This window comes from Cololabis saira, chromosome 9 (assembly GCF_033807715.1).
Source record: "Cololabis saira isolate AMF1-May2022 chromosome 9, fColSai1.1, whole genome shotgun sequence".
In the NCBI taxonomy this organism is placed as follows: Eukaryota; Metazoa; Chordata; class Actinopteri; order Beloniformes; family Belonidae; genus Cololabis; species Cololabis saira.
The window spans coordinates 12,936,866-12,957,396 of NC_084595.1; the positions used below are offsets into that span (position 1 = coordinate 12,936,866).

At 41.6% G+C, this 20,531-nt stretch overlaps 1 protein-coding gene across 1 annotated transcript in view; it reads right to left on the reverse strand.

Moving 5' to 3' along the window:
- Positions 1–20,531, reverse strand: part of unc5db (unc-5 netrin receptor Db) — a 338,445-nt gene that overhangs the window by 170,967 nt on the left and 146,947 nt on the right. Inside the window, exon 2 of the mRNA XM_061730512.1 lies at positions 5,289–5,501. Within this exon, the coding sequence (XP_061586496.1) occupies positions 5,289–5,501 (213 nt within the window). The remainder of the gene's footprint in view (positions 1–5,288; positions 5,502–20,531) is intronic.

The following is a 20,531-nucleotide window of genomic DNA, read 5'->3' on the forward strand; positions in this document are numbered from 1 at the left end:
ATGTCCAAAAAGTCAGTATCTTATTGTCTTCAATACATTTATTACGTTCTTTCTCCATAAATAAATCAGAGGGTATAGAGGTCCCTGGGAAAATGACCCCATTTCTGTACAGATTCATGGACTTAATTGATAGTTTCAAGTTTTCTTTGATAAATATGTTTATTTATTGATTTATTAAATGTATTTATTGAAAAACGAGACTGTAAATAAAGCAAGGTGTGCTTTTGAATGTTGCTGTCTTCTGACTGACAATGCACAGGCTCGTTTTAATCTCTGTAACTAATGGAAGCCTGAGAGGGGAGCTCAATTGCTTTGGCGACAAAAGGCCTCCCATCACCTTGTCATAGCTCCTTGTCCCTTGGAGAAGAAACTCTTTATCTGAGACATGACATGGGACATCAGCAGTTTCTCTGGCCAATTGTATGGCACAGTTAGAGAAGACATCTTAAAACCTAAGTCACAAACACAAGAAGTCTATCATCTCCCATGACTGCAGTGTTCATGACTATTCTGTGGTGCACTGTGTCCCCCAGTTCACAGTCAGACACAACCCATGCTCTGACTCTCATCCTCTCACCAATATATGGATGTGAAGATGACTAAATGTCACAAAAATAAACCCCCGATAGGATATGTCATTCAGGTCAATTCGACAACACTTCCTTCATCACCAAAGGGAAATGAGATGTTGCAATAACTTTCATTTTACAGGTTTTTTCAAACATTCTCTAAGCAATGACAAACCAGCTGCTATGAATAGAAATTTGGTATTTTCACCAATTAAAATATGTACATTTTCAATAATAGAAGAAGAGGTCATAATATGCCTCTTTTAATACAACTCTTTAATCCTCATGCACACTAATTACACTCTTTCAGGATTTGTTCTGCATACACAAATGATCTCTAACATCTACCTAATTAACTCAAATAAGCCTATAAAAATGTCATCTAGTAAATGATCAATTAATTGTGCTGCAGACTTTAAGTTTTACCACAAATGTTTTACTTCTCAGTCAGGGGGATTTACTTACGTACCACTATACCATATAACATAAACAAATAAGTCCACTCCATTTCTGAGTGAAGACTCTGAGTAAAAACTGTGATGTGCTGCAGTAAATATCTCATCTAGCACTGCAAAGAGCTTAAAATAAGATCAGTGCACATCTGGCTTGAACTAGCTATGATTGCAGAAGCTGCTTTGCCTCTGTTGGCTTTTAGGCTTTAAGCATCTGAGGCCACACAAATATTGTTCTTAGCAGCTGGTCTAGTAAGTAACAGGACTCTACGTCACCTTTCTGCAGAGGAAAAGACTGCATCAATACATCTTTTAAGATTTGTACCTTAAAGAGGAGAACAATACAAACAATGAGAATGGGAGGGCTTCAAACACTTAAGCATATTATACCATCCACATATGTTTTTGTGTATCAGCTAAATTGAAATCCATACACCCTCTTGAAGATAGAAGCCTACTATTGTGGCAAAAAACTGTGTTTGGATTTAAACATGAACTTCACTAGAAAGAGAGAAAAACTGAAGAATCTAACTGTGAAACTGACAGTCTGACTCCAACAAACCATCACTTTTCCTCATCAATATTAATCTGATAATCAGACCCACATCTGGAAAGATGTAGGGTCGTAAAACGATCCCAAGGGCCTCCCCATCCAAGGAGTGGCACCAATGGTTGCTAATCAAACCGCCTTTGCGCCTAACTGGTGAGCACTATGACCAGGTAGAGTAATGAACAAGGTGGCATAATAAGAGTGCTTAAAATGAATCGGTGGGAAAGTGTGTTATGTAAAAAGTTAAAATCTTTAACTGCCAATGCCAAAACCGATTTAAACAGCGATTTAAACTTCAAGTGCAGCCATTAACACTGTTTACATCCAGATTACGTCACTGCCCCGTAGTCACCATGTCAGACCGCCTTAGTGGTTGTAGTTTTAACACCCTGACCAGAATGAAGTAGAAGATTTAAGTGTAGTTTTCAAGTTTCAATTCAGTGGAAATAACCATATTTTCCACATGATTCAGACAGCTACGCAACATTCTGTTACTCAGAAACCCAGCAGATTTGACATGTAGCTGCACAAGATGTTAAAGATTAGGCCTACTGTAATGTTTCAGAAAGCATGAGTTCAGCTGAACCACAAAGTAAGCAATGATGTCCACATTAACCAGATTAAGTCAGTACAGCATTGAATACATATACATACATTAGGGATGGGCGGTATGGACTAAAAAATGTATCACGATTATTTCTGGCATTTATCCCGATAACGATTAAAATGACGATAAAAAAAATACCAATTCAACTCCACCTTTTTAACTATGAATCTATCTCGCTCTCAGATCCGCCATGTTTGTCCTTCCTTCCTTCCTTCCTTCCTTCCTTCCTTCCTTCCTTCCTTCCTTCCTTCCTTCCTTCCTTCCTTCCTTCCTTCCTTCCTTCCTTCCTTCCTTCCTTCCTTCCTTCCTTCCTTCCTTCCTTCCTTCCTTCCTTCCTTCCTTCCTTCCTTCCTTCCTTCCTCCTTTCCTCCTGCTCTTTCCTTCCTTCTTCCCTTCCTCTTTTCTCCCTTCCTTCTCCCCTTTCTTTCCTTCCTTCCTTCCTTCCTTCCTTCCTTCCTTCCTTCCTTCCTTCCTTCCTTCCTTCTTCCCTTCCTTCCTCCTTTCCTCCTGCTCTTTCCTTCCTTCTTCCCTTCCTCTTTTCTCCCTTCCTTCTCCCCTTTCTTTCCTTCCTTCCTTCCTTCCTTCCTTCCTTCCTTCCTTCCTTCCTTCCTTCCTTCCTTCCTTCCTTCCTTCCTTCCTTATTTTTCCCCCTTCCTTCCTTCTTCCCTTCCTCTTTTCTCCCTTCCTTCCTTCCTTCCTTCCTTCCTTCCTTCCTTCCTTATTTTTCCCCCTTCCTTCCTTCTTTCCTCCTGCTCTCTCCTTCCTTCTTCCCTTCCTCTTTTCTCCCTTCCTTCCTTCCTTCCTTCCTTCCCTTCCTCTTTTCTCCCTTCCTTCCTTCCTTCCTTCCTTCCTTCCTTCCTTCCTTCCTTCCTTCCTTCCTTCCTTCCTTCCTTCCTTCCTTCCTTCCTTCCTTCCTTCCTTCCTTCCTTCCTTCCTTCCTTCCTTCCTTCCTTCCTTATTTTTCCCCCTTCCTTCCTTCTTTCCTCCTGCTCTCTCCTTCCTTCTTCCCTTCCTCTTTTCTCCCTTCCTTCCTTGTTTTCTTCCTTCCTTCCAAAAATCAGCTTTACACAAAAACGTCATCAACAGGAATTTATCGTTTTTACCGCGACATGACAAATTCTTATCGTGAGGAATTTTTTTGACGGTATATCGTGAACGGTAAAATATCGCCCATTCCTAACATACATATATATATATATATATATACACATATACACACACACACACATATATATACACACACACACACACACACACACACACACACATATATATATATATATATATATATATATATATACATATTTGCAAAAAATGGCAACATTATTTGCATGCAAAATTAAATTCAGATTCACCAAAATAATTATATTTATCCAACATAACTAATAAAAGAAATCTTAATTAATCCTTGTATAAAGTATTTGAAAGGGAGCTAATTATATCATGTTATCTCAAATATCCAAGTCTAGACTGTGCTTGAATCACAATTACTGACATGCAGTTACAATTTAAAGTCCAATTTAAGTTATACAGACTAACAAGACACAGAAGGACATCCTAATAGCCTTGCCGAGCCACTAAAATCTGTTGCATTATATTGTGATTTAACAAAGAGGCCAAGAGATATAAGTGGAAAAAAGTTTCCACGTGATTACAAAGCAGTTGAGACAGTACTAAATGCTGCTGGTTAATTCGCAGACGTTAACAAAAGTGCAAGGGGGTTTAAGAGGTCACTGGAATTTTCTCTGGTTACTGGAATCTCACACAGAGGTTCAACACAGGATAAACCTTCAACCTCAGCTGAGCTGAGCCGCTGAAACAGTGTAACTGCCTTGACATGTTTACCGACAGAAACTGTAAATAATTATGATTCACTGATGGAAATGTATCTGCGCTTAAACTACGAACAAAACTGGAACCAAGCACAAGACAGCCGCGTCATATTCTGTGAACTGCAGCCTTGTAATGATGGCTGTGGTTTGCATGTCAATAGCCTCATTTTGGCTTTGTAGATGCTTTATGAAAGAGGGAAAAATCTGTTCATTTCAAACTTCAGACAAAAATCACAACAGCCGAGGCGCAGAGGTTCGGTCTCCGCTGCTGAAACCACGCCCACAACCAGCTCTCTCAGTCGGCTCGAGCATCCGCCATTGTTCAGCAGCGGTGGCTGTTTGAACAGCGAGGGAGAGTAGAAATGAGATTTTGCATCGACATTTACCCATATAAAAGTATCAGTTCCAACAGCACGGACCCGGTAACTGCACACGAGTCAGCGGTATGTTCCTTTTTTTTTAATGTTATTTATATTTGTATGATCTTTGCATGGGCTAAGTATTTAGCTTAGCTCCGGAGCCCCGGCGCCGCATACGGAGCTGCGGGGGCTGCTCACGGACCGGACCGTCGAGGAGCCCCGGGCTCGGGGCTCTATTAGTACCGTAATACATTTTTCTTCTGTGGTTTCAGATCTTTCAAGCACCTGGAGCTGTTCACATTCAGAAGACGCGCGGTCCTTCCTTGAGCCAGCAATAGTGCATAAATTGTATTTATATATTTTAACAATAAAGTTGCCATTTGTGAAAATTCAGTGTTGTGATTTCCTTACAGTTAACATGATTCATTTGTCTTGTAACATAAGAAGTGAAATGATGAGGAATCGGAGTAAATAACTGTGGTGTAACTGTTTTAGAATTAAATTCAATCTTCCTGTTTGAAGACGAGGTAACTAAAGGCTGATTTATGGTTCCGCGTTACACCAACGCAGAGCCTACGGCGTAGGGTACGTGTCGATTTAACGCAGAACCGTGGACACGCTTTGCTACGCAGCCGCTGCTCTTCTGCCCGGAGCGACACTTTGTCTCCTCCCCTGCTACACGTCATTCAAGCAGCCAATCAGCGCAGAGCCTCATTATCATAGCCCCCCCCGCCCTGAAAATGAATCACAGAAAAAGGCTTTAGAAGCGGAAAAAATAAAAACATGGCCCAGAGACTGAATTTCTGATTTATGTAGAAAAAACAAGCTTTAGATTGTTTTTAAGACATTCAAGGCCTGTTTAAAATATACATTAAATGCCATAATATGTCCCCTTTAAGGCCACGACACATAATCTTACCGGTGTTTAAGTCCTTGTACTCTTGGGCCATGTGCTCGTTCTGGTGAACCCATTCCCCATTGCATTTGAAGAAGATCTGTAAGGCGGGCGTGGCTCGACAGCGCAGTTTGATGGGGTTGCTCTTGACAATGTAGGCATCTTCTGGCTCCTGGATGAAGTGCGGCAGAGTGCCCTGCGCAGAGGGCAAGGTGTCAGATTGAGCGCCTGTGGTACCTGGAAAAAACAACACAACATAACAACATAGTTATTTCACCATGTTGAGTATATCTTTCAGAAAAACCAAGATTGAAATGGACAAAAGGCAGCCGGGCAGAAACAAAGACAAAGTTGTTTTCAGTTGGATACACAATTTAGCAACAAAAAAAGCAGTCAAGTTCATTTCATTTCACCAACAGCGTGGCTTGCAAATTTTAAAAAGAAGCTCAGTTGGCCGTGTTTTGAATTCATCAAAAGCTAAAATATTGCAGAAAGGCAAATACACTGATACGGAGTGAATAAATTACTTCCCACCCCCCCTTTTGTGCAAACCTTTACTCCTCAGAGCAATTTGCAGATGAATGAAATCAGAATTGAGCAAGTGGAGAGGAATTAGTAGGGGGCTGATTACCAAAATTGTCGCTCTAGAATATGAGTACATTTTATCTCTGCATGGACTTTTGCAGCCTTTGTACTGGCATCAACATGCCAGTCTTTAACAATAATACTTTTTTTTCTTTTCTCACTTCTGTCGGGCAAACATGCGGCCCAGTTTCTTAACAAGCATTTGTGTTAGCAGATCTCAATCTCAGTACACGTTTTAAAAGGCAGATCACAGACATAGCTCAACCAGGATTTGTTCCCCTCTTTTTTAGTTTGTCGTGAGTCTTTTCCTTGCATGTTGTCCTGCTTGCTTCCTCTAAAGCACAGCGAACATTGTGAACTGGGGACAATGTAGAACAGGATATCTGTGCTCTTGCCAACTCCTGGATCCAACTGAGAAATACATCTCAAGCCCATTGAGGCAGCTCCAGCTAAGCTATTCAGCACCATAAAAGCCCATGAAAGCTATTATATCCCCCGCCCCCCACCCCATCAAATCCAATTCTGTCCCTTGAAATCGAATCTGCCCTCTCCCAACCTCTTTCAATCAATGTTGTTAAATGGGTGAATGAATGGATGCAGGTGTTGAGAGGGGATGCACGTAAAACAAATGGACATATTGGTAAATGAATGGAAATAATACGTTGCCATTATCTACTGTCGGACAGACAGATGTCTCTCATACTGCGACCACACGCACTTCCTTTTACTGATCTCATTTATTCCCTTACTTCCTATTTGTGGTGGTTATGTTTTCTGTTGGGTTTTTGGTCCCTGGCTGCTGGCTGTTCTGTTTCAGGCTGGGCGGGTCTGTGGAAGTCTGTCAGCATCGACCCTGCTGCTCGTTGGTAATTAGGGTTAAAAGCCTGCACCATCCTGGAGGCCGATGCCAGATTATTACCTCTTTTGGATGGAACACAGAAGCCTACTTGGTTGCTCCTGCCTGCTCAGTCTTACCCTGGATTCACACTGAAAGCGCCACAGGCGTCAGAGGTGTCCGGCTGCCATTCATTTTCTATGAAAGCCGCTGCTGAAAGCATGTACAGTTAACTTCTTCTGGGAGTATAATTTTTTTTCTCCATATGGTCTATCTTCTTCTATAACTTCAAATTCGGTTCACGTGAGAGTGATTTTTCTTTAAAGCAGAAAATCTAGGTATATACATATATATACATATACATATATATATATATATATATATATATATATATATATATATATATATATATACATATATATACATATACATACATATACATACATATATATACATATACATATATACATACCGTATTTTCGCGACCATAAGGCGCACATAAAATTCTTTTACTTTTTAAAAATGTGCTGCGCGTCCAATGAAACGGTGCGCCGTATCTATTACCTGTATTACGGTAATGTAAGGCGGACGGCCACCATGAGAACGGTAAAGGAGAAGGGGGCGTGTGAAGCACCCGTGAGTTGCGGACGTGAATGAGACCATCCTCAAACTGAAAGCAGTAGCGCTGGTGGAAGAAATTAAAATTGAACATTTCCATGGAGGTCTGTCTTGGTGCTTTCGGTTCATGAAACGGTGCCAGCGCAGCAGCAGCGCCCGGCAGATTACATGGAAAAGATGGAGAGCTTCCACTCATTCTGCAGCCGACACATCACCGACAAACGCATCCAGCCCAGACACATCACCAACATGGACGGGGTGCCGCTCACGTTCCACATGCCGGTGAATCCCACGGTGGAGTTAACGGGGACCTGCGCGGTGGATAGACGGGATCCGCGCCGGGGATAGGCGGGATCCGTGCCGGGGAGAGACGGGATCCGCGCCGGGGAGAGACGGGATCCGCGCGGTGGGGGATCCGCACAACGGGGTATGAAAAGTTTATTTACTGTTGTGCAGAAATTGACTCTGACAGCGAGGAAATTCGGACTGGCGCAGCTGAATTAGCGGAGCTCTTTACAGTAATGCAGAAACACAGGATGAGGACTTTGAAGGGTTTGATTAATGTAAAAACTGAAATAAAATACAATCAAACTAAGTTTTGCTCCCGCTCTATTTTTAAATAAGCACACTTGTGTGCTTGTGTGTGTGTTCTGCAGCGGGTGTGTGTGTGTTTTGCGGCGCGCGTGTGTTTTGCGGCGCGCGTGTGTGCAGCTCCGTGTCTGTAAACTGCGCCTTTTGGGTCGGTGCGCCGTATGTGTGTTTTAAATCTAAAAATGACACACAAAAATGAGGGTGCGCCTTTTCACACGGTGCGCCGAATGGTCGTGAAAATACGGTGTATATATATATATATATATATATATATGTATGTATATATATAAATCTGTGTGATTATATCACATCCTACCTGCTTTTTTGGCACTTTTTTTCTTGTACTGCACTATTTTTATTCCACTGTATACTGTTTATATTTTGTAATAATATATGTTTTACTTTTTTATCCTTCTTTCACTGCATGTGTGTTGTGTGTACTGCTGCTACTTCAAGCGAATTTCCCCACTGAGGGATGAATAAAGGACAATTTAATCTAATCTAATCTAATATATATGTTGTGCAAGTTCTTACATTGTATTATACACGTTTTCACATGAAATCTACAAGCTTGTGCATTCTGGCACATACAGTATCTACCTTCATAAGCTTCAAACTGCCAACATAATGTTTGAGTTTGCATTTGGTATTCGGTCTGAGCTGCAAAATGAGGCAAATCTGATCTACAGCCCTGACAAAGGTGAACAGCTTTTTAGCTATTGTCAGAGGCAGATAGTCTCTGAACTTTATTTGTGCATGTAGTTTAACAAGAACCAGCTGTGCAGGAGGTGCTTCAGGGAACTTCTGCCTGAGCAAAAGTGGAGATCGCAGTGAATGTACTCTTGTACCAGATGTAAAGGTTTATTGGAGTAGGGAGTTCATCAAATGCAGCTTGGATCAAAAACTTGATCTGCTCGCCAGATCTCATTAGGTGAATTTCTTCTAGAGTACATCTGTCCATCTATCCAGCCATGCTCGTTCTGCTTCTCACCAGACGTTGTATTTAACATTAGCGCCTCCTTCACTGTGCTTAGGGCAAGAGCAGAGGGTTTGATTATCGATCAACGGATAAACAACAAGATTTTACTTTGAGTTTGGCTCTCTCACCACCATGACAGACCTGAACAGTCTTCAGCTCTCAATTGCCCGCTCCATTCAACCACCACTCCTATCAGCGTACACAACTGATCCAAATTACAATGACTTGTTATATTTTTAAGTCCTTTTCCAACTTGCTTTCACCCATTCTGAATCCATCTACAGTAATCTACGTAAATATCTTATACATAAATTTAAGAGGCAAGGCAAGGCAAGTTTATTTGTATAGCACAATTCAACACAAGGTAATTCAAAGTGCTTTACATCAACATTAAAAGCGGCAAGACACAATAAAACAGTAAATAACAAATACAATGAAATAAAATTATATTTCTCAGGTCTATAGGAAGTTTGTTCCACCGATGAGGAGCAGAATAACTGAACGCTGCCTCACCTTGCTTGGTTCTTGTTCTTGGGAACCACAACAAACCAGATCCAGATGAACCTCATGGGTCTGGGAGCTTCATAGGAACTAACAGATCAACCATGGATTTTGGTCCAAGACCATTCAGTGCTTTGTAAACCAGCAGGAAGATTTTAAACTCTATCCTTTGACTCACTGGAAGCCAGTGTAGCAATTTCATGACCGGTGTAATGTGGTCCAGTTTCTTGTTAAGGCCTGTAAAGATGCCATTGCAATAATCCAACCTACTGAAAATTAATGCATGAATACGTTTTTCCGTGTCTTGTTTAGACAGAAACTCCTTTATTCTAGCAATGTTTTTAAGTGGTAATAGGCAGATTTTCAATAATTACAACATTCCTGGCTTGATTTGTAGCTAGTCAATGACATGGGGCCAAGGTGAGCACTGATCTTTTCCCTTTCATTTTTAGGGTCAAAAACGATCACCTCTGTCGTTTCTGCATTTAGCTGGAGAAAATTCTGGCACATCCACTCATTGATTTGATTTCGGCATAAGTATGGTAGGAAATGTTGTGATGTTCCATAATCTGATCTAGAGAACAAACAACAGGAAGAAAAAGCTATACTGGAAAGAGGCAATATTGAGGGCAAATATTCAAAAGCTACAGAGGGTAATTTGAAGTGAGGTTTTGTTCTCAGAAAATGGCAGTAACCCATGACACGGTCTAGCACATGCAGTTTTCCTCCTCTTGGCTATACAAATATACATTCTCTCTTATTTCCTCTTTATCTTACAACTTTAACTACCACTTTTGTTTCTGAGGATTCTAAGCGCTTTGTGTTACAAGGTGCTCTCTGAACCTCATCAACACCTTTCTCTGGGGAATATTTTGTCAAAGGAATGTTGCTGTGCTTCATCTGAACACTGTGCCACATCTTAAGCAAACTTTAGCGGCGCTTTCTAGTGGAGCATACATAAACACTCACAATACATCATACTGTAGCTTCAACTATTAATAACAGGCTGTTTCATCAACTCTACGCCCAGATGCAGGATTTGTTGTCATAAATAAGTGCAGTGTTTGCCAGCCGTGGGCATACATTGTGACTGCTATTAAAGGTGACCTATTATGGCATTTAATGTATATTTTAAACAGGCCTTGAATGTCTTAAAAACAATCTAAAGCTTGTTTTTTCTACATAAATCATAAATCCAGCCTGTGGGCCATGTCTCTAGTTTTACCGCTTCTAACCTCTTTTTCTGCGCCTCATTTTTAGGGAAGGGGGGGGTATGATAATGAGGCTCTGTGCTGATTGGCTCCCTGAATGACGTGTAGCAGGGGAGGAGAATAAACCTCGCTCCGCCAGAGCAGCCCGAGCCTGTAAATTATCACAACACTGAATTTTCACAAATGGAAACTTTATTGTTAAAAAAATAAAATATGAGTTGTATATAAATAACATTTATGCACTATTTAAGCCGGATCTGCCCGGCGGATGCTGAACCCTGGCCCCGGAGCCACGCCGGGCGCCCGGGAGCAGCGCGCATCACCGCGGCTTTAACGGGGGAATCTGACCGGTTCTGACCGGCCGGGACCGCAGGAACCGGCCTGGACTGGTAGCAGGGACTCCCGGGGACCGACCAGCGGAATTTCAGCCGGATCTGCCCGGCGGATGCTGCGCGACGGGCGCCGCAATCCCACGGCGGGCGCACAGATCCGCTCCGCGGCGCATCCGCGGCGCATCGCCCGTTACAGGGGATCAAACCGACAGATTTGCCTGAAAATCTCGGAGGGTGAAGCTGGTCCGACCTGGGACAGACCCCCGAGGACCCAGCTCCCAAACCACCCGGGAACCTGGATGATTTAACCCGGATCCGCTCCGCCGCGGCGCCGCGTCCGACTGGCTCAATGAAAGGACCGCTCCAGCAGCGGAGAGAGCTGGTTGTGGGCGTGGTTTCAGCAGCGGAGGCTGAACCTATGGAAATCTGCTCCCGTCGTGACGTCACGACGGGAGCAGATTCTAATCGGCTCAAAAAAAGGTCACGTGACACTGGGGGACTCTGTCCGGCGGGGGTCAGAGAGCTTGCAGAAATTCATGGTATTTTGTCTCCCCTGTGCTGGCAGGGCGAGGGGAGACCACTTTACATATGTTAAAACAAGAAAAAACGTGTTTTTCATAATAGGTCCCCTTTAACTGTAATGTTAAAAAACAAACAATAAAAAAGAATGAACATTGAATGTCTTTAAAAAAAATGCTTTGAACAGGAAGGCAGATCACTTAGAAAGCTTATTACAACAGCATTCCTTCAGTCATTTCTATCCAAATTCACATGTAATCGTATTCAGTCCACCGGAAAGGCTCTCAAGGATAAACAAGTGTGCACACTCACACTCATACCTACAGTTATTAACTCATACCTAATCACACCTACGACTATTAAACTACTAGAATTGATCTAACCCTAATCAAGCATGCACACTTTTGGACTGTGAGAGCAAAGTAGAGTTTCCAGAGAAAACCCATGCAAGCACAAGGAAAACAAATAAACTACACACTGAAAGCCTTCAGCAAATGCTTCAGCCATGATTGAAATGAGGAAACGTCATACTGTGACACGATGGTGCCAACAGCACACTACCCATCAGCCCTTAATAGATAATTATGTAATTAAATCTAATTTAACGTAGAACTGTTCTGTGAAATATAACCATTGTGTGCACTTCCACATTCAGAAGGTGGTTCCTCAAGTCACAGATGGGTCGAACACACGGAGTATTGTTGGCTCAGGTTGCCATATGGAAACAAGTCCAGAGACAGATGTATAGAGTCTGTTACTCTAATGAACTGGAGCAGTAATAAACACACTATTGTTAGATGCAGAACTGCCGTGTATCTAATTTGAGCTGATGTAGAAGGGATAAATCCCTGATTATTTGATGGTAAGGGACTGATATTGATTAGTGTGAGTGTATAATTTAATATATCTGTAACATTTGTTTATTTAAGTTTTCTCTTTCTCTCTCTCTAGACTGTTAAATGCAGTTACAGTTTTGGGTAAAAACGGAAAGCAAAATAAGGATGGAACATGTTGAATCCAGAATAACTGCAGCTACATCATTCCAAGGACTATGACAGCTTTGCCAAATTATGTAGATTCTCTAGGCTTGCACGTGTGAATGGGAATGACCTTCTGAACTGGTTCCTCTTTCAGTGGAGCTGATCAAGCTTCTGGATGTAGTTTGATCATCCTGTCATATAGCGGATCTGCTGTGTTCTCCATCCCGCTGCACTGAGGTATAGGCTTCTCTGAGTGACAGGCTCTGATACTGCTGCACCAATTGGTGATTGTAAACAAAACTATCTTCTCCACTATAGACTAGAATGACGTTTCCCAATTCTGGTCCTGAAGTACCTGTTTATTGCATGTTTTAAATATTTCCCAGATTACTTCACAAGCCAAGAAATTGTTTTATCTTCTCTCTAACACTCACACTTTCGGCTGCTCTGCTTAAATTTTGCATTGTTTCTCTGTTTGTTTCAGCTTCTGTGTCTTTCTGGTTGCTGCTTGTTACTTCTTGTCCAAAAACTCCGGTTAATCATTCATTATTTCTAGAAGCGCTGTCCTTCCGCCTGTCGGCCTACCTACATTTCCTCGTCAGCCAAAGCCTTCGGTCTTCAGTCCGCTTATATACCCATCCCTCACTCTACCAGAATTCAACAAGGATTCTCTTTTTATAAACCCTTTGCACAATCTTCAATGAACCTTGTTCTTTCTGATGCCACTACATTCCTGAGTCCGTCTGTTTCTGAGTACATCATGTATTAACCCTTTCTGACCAACTTGAGCCAAGTGCCAGTACTTAAGCAGCTCAAAAGGTGCAAGCGTAAAAGAAGTAGAAGAAAGATAAAAAGAAAGAAAACAAATCCTTTTAGCCTTTTAATTACTGATAATAAATGTCAGATACAGATATGTCCATGTAAGAGCTGACCATAGGTTCAGTTTTTATTGCTTCCAAAAATGTATATAAAAGGCTGTTAAGAAATGCCAAGCTGATCTACCAAACCCTGCTTCCACATCTTTTTAAAGGCACTAAAACATGCGATGATTAGGGCATGAAAACCTCATACATTCCACGCCTTCTTAACCACTGAGCAAGCCTTCTACAATCAACTAATTGCTATGGTGAATACAAATACTCTGACAAGGCCAAGCTTTTTCTTTCACTTTTTTCACATTTCACAACACCTAATGATGTGCTGCGTCCCTTCCTCTTAGCGTTTAAACATTCAGCACATTCAAAAGTAGCAGATAATTGGAACAAGGTGACAATTCATGCTCCATAAACCCACGGCTGTAGAGCTGGAAGCTCCATCTGTGATGGACGCTCATAAATATCAGTCTTAATGAAGGAGATGACTGCAGCACCTATAAGTCTCTTATGTACTCATTACGCTGGTTAATTTTAACACCGCCTTTAAAAATCCCTGTCACCCTGTTTGCTGCCATTCACAGGTCTCCACCAGATTTGGTATGGGACTTTCGGCTGATAAATACGCTGGGTATCGGTGTGCATGCAGGACATATTGCTGAGACGGCTGGATCAGGCTGGCTGACAATGCTTCAGAGCCAGGGGACCAAGTTAAACAAAAACATATTCAAATCAACAATCTCTTGCAGGCATGCCAGGTCAATACGTATTACACAGTTTGTTTTGATATACAAGGAAGGCTTTAGACAGTGGAGCTTTTAATAATGAAGTACATAGTCAGGGAGCTGTAGAAAGACGGCTTTTTTTTTCTTGTTTGAGAACATTGATGACTAAACCATCTTTAAAGGGACTAGCTCTACCTGCCAGCCCTAGAGGTAGCAATGCTTGTCTCATACCACATTACAAAGGTGTTTCAGTACAATTTTTATGTGGTGTTCCTTAGGTTACAGGGTGCAAGGCAGCATGAATATCATCAGCGTGTTCCCACAAAAACCAGATGCTAAATGGCCAGTGAAACACTTACATCTCAATGTATTGATAAGGGGGAGGGGTGTTTTGGTCTGTATAATTCATTTCATCTGTGACTGTTGACATCATGTTTCCTTTTTTAATCAATTTTCAATTCAATAAATTGCAAGGACATGCCACTTTTAGGCTCATACTCCCTTTCGGTGTGCATGAAATGATTATGCTTGTAATCCATCATAACGTAATATACAAGAATGATTTCTGTAATATTGACTTCAGGCAATGTAATAGATGAACCGCTAGGAAGTCAGAGCATATAATTACGGCTTGAAAAAAGATTCATTAGACACATCAGAACGGCATAGCCTGAATCAACAATAGGAAAATATTGAACCCAAAATGCAGACCTACATTAGCTGCACACTGTTTTCATTTGCATCACAGCTAAAACTTTTATTCACGATCCTCCACAATAATATCACTGGCACTCTTGAAGACACTACACAATGTTTCTTAAAAGAGAAATATGGCCTTTAATGAGACAAAATAAACTGATGATTGTACGCACCATTTGATGCATTATTAGGGCCCGAGCACTTAAGGCTGAATTAAGGTTCTGCGTCACACCAACGCAGAGCACACGCCGCAGCCGTGACGCCGTCATGAACCCTTTGGACTTCTCCGTCACTCCATTTCGCCGCGATGCAGTACCCCCCGCGGCCGCTAGTTAGCGATCTTTTTCTGAATGGTTTATCCGACTTTTTCCGGTCACAGTAAATCAAAGTGATAAGGACAACTATTGTGCAAAAAACCAAAACAAAGAAAATCACATATAAACGAAGAAAAGAGCCCTGAAAGTTAATTACTGCTTCAAACCGGAAACCGGAAATGCGTTGCTTCCAAGCGAACCAATCACAGCCCTCTCCGTCTGCGTGTGGTCTGCGTCACTCGACGCGTAGTTACAATTTTCGGGAGGTGCGCGTCAGTGACGGCGCAGGTGACGGCGTGTGGTCTGCGTGGACGAAAACCACACGCCGTAGGCACGGCGTCGTTTTGACGCAGAACAATATTTCAGCCTTTACAGTGCGAAGGCCCTATTGCATGTGTAGGAATTTTTTTCCTTGTTTTTTTTTTCCTTCTTCCTACGAAATGAGGGCCTTTTTGCCCCCCTTAACGTGCCCGAAAAGTCACAAAATTTTACACGCAAGCCAGGCCTGGCGAAAAATATGATATTTAATGGTTTGCATTAATGGGCGTGGCAAAATGGCTCAACAGCGCCCCCTAGAAAACTTTGTGCCTCAAGCCCCCAATACGGTCTGACGTACATGCATGAAAATCAGTCCACACCTGTATTATGTCACAACTTAAAGAAAAGTCTCTTCGCACCATGGCCGAAACCAAACAGGAAGTCGGCCATTTTGAATTAATCGTGTAATTTTGCCGCAATTTATGCCATTTCTTCGGCCGTTAATGCGGCCCGAACCGTACCGTGCACCCTGGTGTGTTATACATCAAAATGTGCGTCTCGATCCTGCGACGATGTGCATTACTTTTCTCAGTCAAAAGCATTACCGTAGTGACGATAGACGCCAAAAAGCGCGCCCCCCCCCTTCATCTGATTGGTCCATATTTGATAGTCCCTATTTTCTGGCATAACTTTTGAATGGTTTGACATAAAGACATGTGGGTGGTGTCATCGGACATGGTTTTGAGTCCTTGACCTTCATTGGCATGAATTAGCTCCACCCCTTCTTCTGATTCTTCTGCCATAACTTTTGAATGGTTTGATATATAGAGTCGAGGGTGGTGTCATCCGCTAAATGTCCAGGCCTGAACACATCTACATGCAAGCGCTTCCACTGCAGCACGCCTGATGGGGATGAAACGCTGCTAACGTCAGGTTAATCTCCCACAGGAGGAGGATTAGGGCGAACAAAATATGCATCTAGCTTGGGAAATTTGACTATTTCTTGCTTCATTTTTTATTTTTCTTTGCGTTTTATCGCTCCACTTTTGTGTTTATAACTCATGTTTCGGCTGTAGGATTCTGTTGACAAGTGATCGATGATGACGTATGACGTTGATAGATGGCTGTTGATGATGAACGATTTTACCCAAAATACATTTGGAGATTATACTTGCAATTTTTGTTTTAATGTTAACTGTGAGTGTGAAAATCTCAGCACAAAATATTATACAATGCTTTATACCTAATATGAACCAAGTGGTGCCACAAAAATTAAAAAAAATTAAAAACCTTGCAGGGCGGCGGGGCCCATTGGGCCCCGGGCTGGGGGAATACCACCCCCCCCCCCCCCCCCCCCCGAAGCCCCGCGTGTGTCACTCCCTCCAAGGCTGACGGCTAACTTTAATTTTTTACATTTCTCTCGAGCTTTGCACAGTCTGGTTAATATTTCCTGGGTCGGCCATTCCAGTGAAGATTGGCAATTATCTTGAATGCTTTTCACTTGCGAGTGGTTTCTCCTCACTGTACTTAAATCCTCATTTTGGTGATGGTTTTCCCCGATGGATGAGAGCAACATTTTTATCTCAAAGACTATTGCTTATGTCTTTCTCTCTGGACATTGTGTTAACATACTGATTACTCTAAACCAGCAAAGTGCCAACGTATCTGTTTTAAAAAAGGTCTGCACAGATGTTCATGGAGTGAGCAGGCCGCTTCTTTTCACCCACACAGAAAGGCCCTTTCACCAACCCCACCCAGGGTGTGGGTGCTGAAGTAAACACGCCCCCAGCACCCACAGCGCCCCTGGCGAGAATAGAACCCAGGACCTTCTAGCTGTGAGGCATCTGCACTTCCAGCTGCCCCGCCCTGCCCCCTGTTTCTTCTAATTCTGGTTTAAAATTTGACTAACACTACGACCCAATATGATTACATGTTTTTTATTCTGTTTTTTTTTTGTCTGCATATATATTAATGGTTAATACCAAATTGGTAAAAAACCTAAGGATTATATGCATATATGTAATATTATATATAAATACATAATATTTATCATATATATATATATATATATATATATATATATATATATATATATATATATATATATACATATACAAGCCTTTGAGGCACACAAGCCTTTGAAAATCTGTAAGAGAAAAAACAAACAGACACGAGAAGAGGCAGATACACAAGCAGCAACCGTTTCAGGTCCCTGAGACTGAATCAAAACGATAGGTTACTGCGATTATCTGTCCCCCAAAACTGTGGAGTGAGGTGTAGGTGTGTATTGAGCGGGTGTGTATTTTATTCTGTTTTTACATGGTGAAAAAGATATGATTAAAGGAGTAGATACTGATTTTTACACACTTCTGAACTGTTAATTCTTTGTTCAACTGCTTTCAACAACTTCCCCTTTTTGAACTAAATGTTATTTTTATCTCGGTCCTGACTGGCAACACTGCTGTTTGTTTATTGGAGGAGATCTTCCCCATCCTTCCCTCTGAGTGAGGTGAGAGAAATGCAGGCTTGTGGGGTGCCATGAATGTCACTTCAAACAAAAGTCTGCAGTTGGAACACCACAGCGAGTCTGCATCCAAGATGCTGAAGCATGTGACGCAGCAGTTCAGCATATTTAAGAAGTATATGTGATGATTTTCACTGCGTGATAACGTGCTGACCATCTAAAACTAAAACCATGTAATGAGCATTAAGAAAAATTCACAATGCTGCAGGCATTTCTTATAGCGCCAAATCTTACTGAAAAAGCACTTTCTTCACAAACCACAGGCTAATTTGTGGTTTCTGGTGTTTCCAAACAGAGCTGGATGCAGAGCTTTCAGTTATCAGACTCCTCTCTGGAGGACCGAGCTCCCAGTTATTGGCAGGGAAGCAGACTCAGTCTCCAACTTTAAGGTCAGGGTTAACACTTTTCTTCTTGATAAATAATTAAGATAGGGATGACCCGATGACAGGAGCATACCCTTCTTGTATCCTTATTATTGTCTCCCTTCCTGTCATCTCAGACTACCAACCTTTCAAGGCAGACAGCTACGCTCTCTTTTTTAGCCCTGTTATCAATTTTTTTTCTCTCCACTGTTGCCTCATGTTTCCTGAGGATGGATCTTAGTGAAGTGAAGATTCAATGCAGTTTAACAGGTTCCTTGGATAGGCTATGTTTTTATGAACTGGTTGAATGAAACTCTAATATCGGACTGGATTATGAATTGCAATAAATCACAATATGCGTGAATAAACATTTCAAATGGTAAAAGGTGGTTGTGGTCTGGCGTATAAATTCCAACTCCCCAATAAATTGAAAGCTTGTTTGGGTATAAACTCATCGAAAATTCTATTAAAAATGAGAAAAAAGAAGATCTACAGAAATGAATCCACCTGACTGAGTTGAACAGTGCTGTTTCAGAGTAAAGCTCCACAGACAAAGGCTTAAAACCACACATGTCTACATGTGACATGTAATCACGGATGTCTTCTGGATGTCCTTCTGTTTCCACAAGCTGACATGAAGCGGAGCGAGAACTGGCGAGTGAGGAATCCTCATCATTTGAAAGGCAGGAGCTCAGGAGGTGTTAGAGCAATCCATTACACTAAAGGAAAGCGAGTGGCTAAAGAAAAACACCATAAAAAGCTAAGCAAGCAGCAGTGTGAGACCGCTGCATGAACTCCTGAACATAGGTGCTAGAGACACTGAAAGGACAGAGACTCGAGTGGATGTACTCCCTCACACAGACACACTCCCATTAGTGATATTTCGGGGTAAATCCACTGACATTCACTCTGACGCTCACCTCAACATGAACTCCAAGATGAACCTAAAGTGAATCTCGAAGGACACACACTGCCCTGCTAGACAGACATGAGTTGGCACACATTAACAGATATGATCACGGATTCATTTCAGCACAGAATGAAAACAAACCAACTCAATAACAGAGCAATGCATCATAGAAGAATTGGGTTTATCTAAAGTAGTTTTAAGCATGAGGAAACTGTGACTGAACAACCCGACTATAGTATCTGACTATAGATTTGTATGTACTTTTTTTCACTTGGCAATGAACTTGCTTTTTCCCAAACTGAATTATGATAAAATTTTGAGTTCAGGTGGACACAATTGTTGTGAAGTTTCAATGGCGCACCATGTTTGTCTTCCAGATCGGTTGGATTTGTGTTAGGCTAAATATTCCCAAATGCCTGTGAAAACTGAGAGCGTATTTGTGAACAAAAGCGTGCATGAGAGTAAGCAGGTCATGCTAATGAGAAATATTGCTCCCATTAGATACAAGTTTTTTAAAAAGCATCCTAGTTTCATTAGCTGTAATTGTGGCAGTAGAAGTTGTTGAGTGTCAAACAGAATCAGTGATATTGATTGTGGTAGTGAATAGAATAGAATAGAATAGAATATCCTTTATTTTCTCCCTCAGTGGGGAAACTTATTTGTTGCAGTACACACATATAGGGGAGGGGTAAAAGACAATAAAAAATATATAAAAAATACAAAAGATACGTATAAAATATGTATAAACAGGATATGTATAAAAATCACTTTTATGTATATACAGTTAACAGTGCAGAAAAGCAGGTGGAGTGTGAGGTAGATTGGCAGATATTGCACATCTCAAGTTATTGCACATATTATTGTCTGTTGGCTACTGAGAGGCGTGGTTATATAGTCTGATGGCAGCAGGGAGGAAGGACCTGCGATGCCTCTCGGTGGTGCATCGTGGGTGACGAAGCCGGTCACTGATGGTGATAGTGATTGAAATAGACCAGAAAATACTATTTCCTTGATATACCTATTCATATATGCTGTTTTACACATATTGTCCTGGTTTTCTTTTGTGCAGCTTTACTAACTGCATACAAAGAAACCATGTGCTCTGTGTATGCTTCTGCTGATTAGATTATGGAGATAAAGATATGCTAGCTGCAATAATCAAACTCAATAATGAAAAGAAAAAACTGGGTGATCATAACAAACTGACATGCCCATGGTTTTTGCACACTGTCAGAGTATTAAATAGCAAAACTTCCTATTTTTGTGTCATTCTTTGCTTTTGTAATTGATCCTAACAGCTTATTTGCTAATTTAGGAGCCGCTATCGTCGATTGTCCTCCCTACTGAAAACCTTCTGCAGGATGCTGCTTGGTGCAAACTATCCGTCTTACCAGTTAAGGTGGATTCTCTTGTTACGTTCACTCCGATGGTGGTTTGAAAGAAATGTTCCTC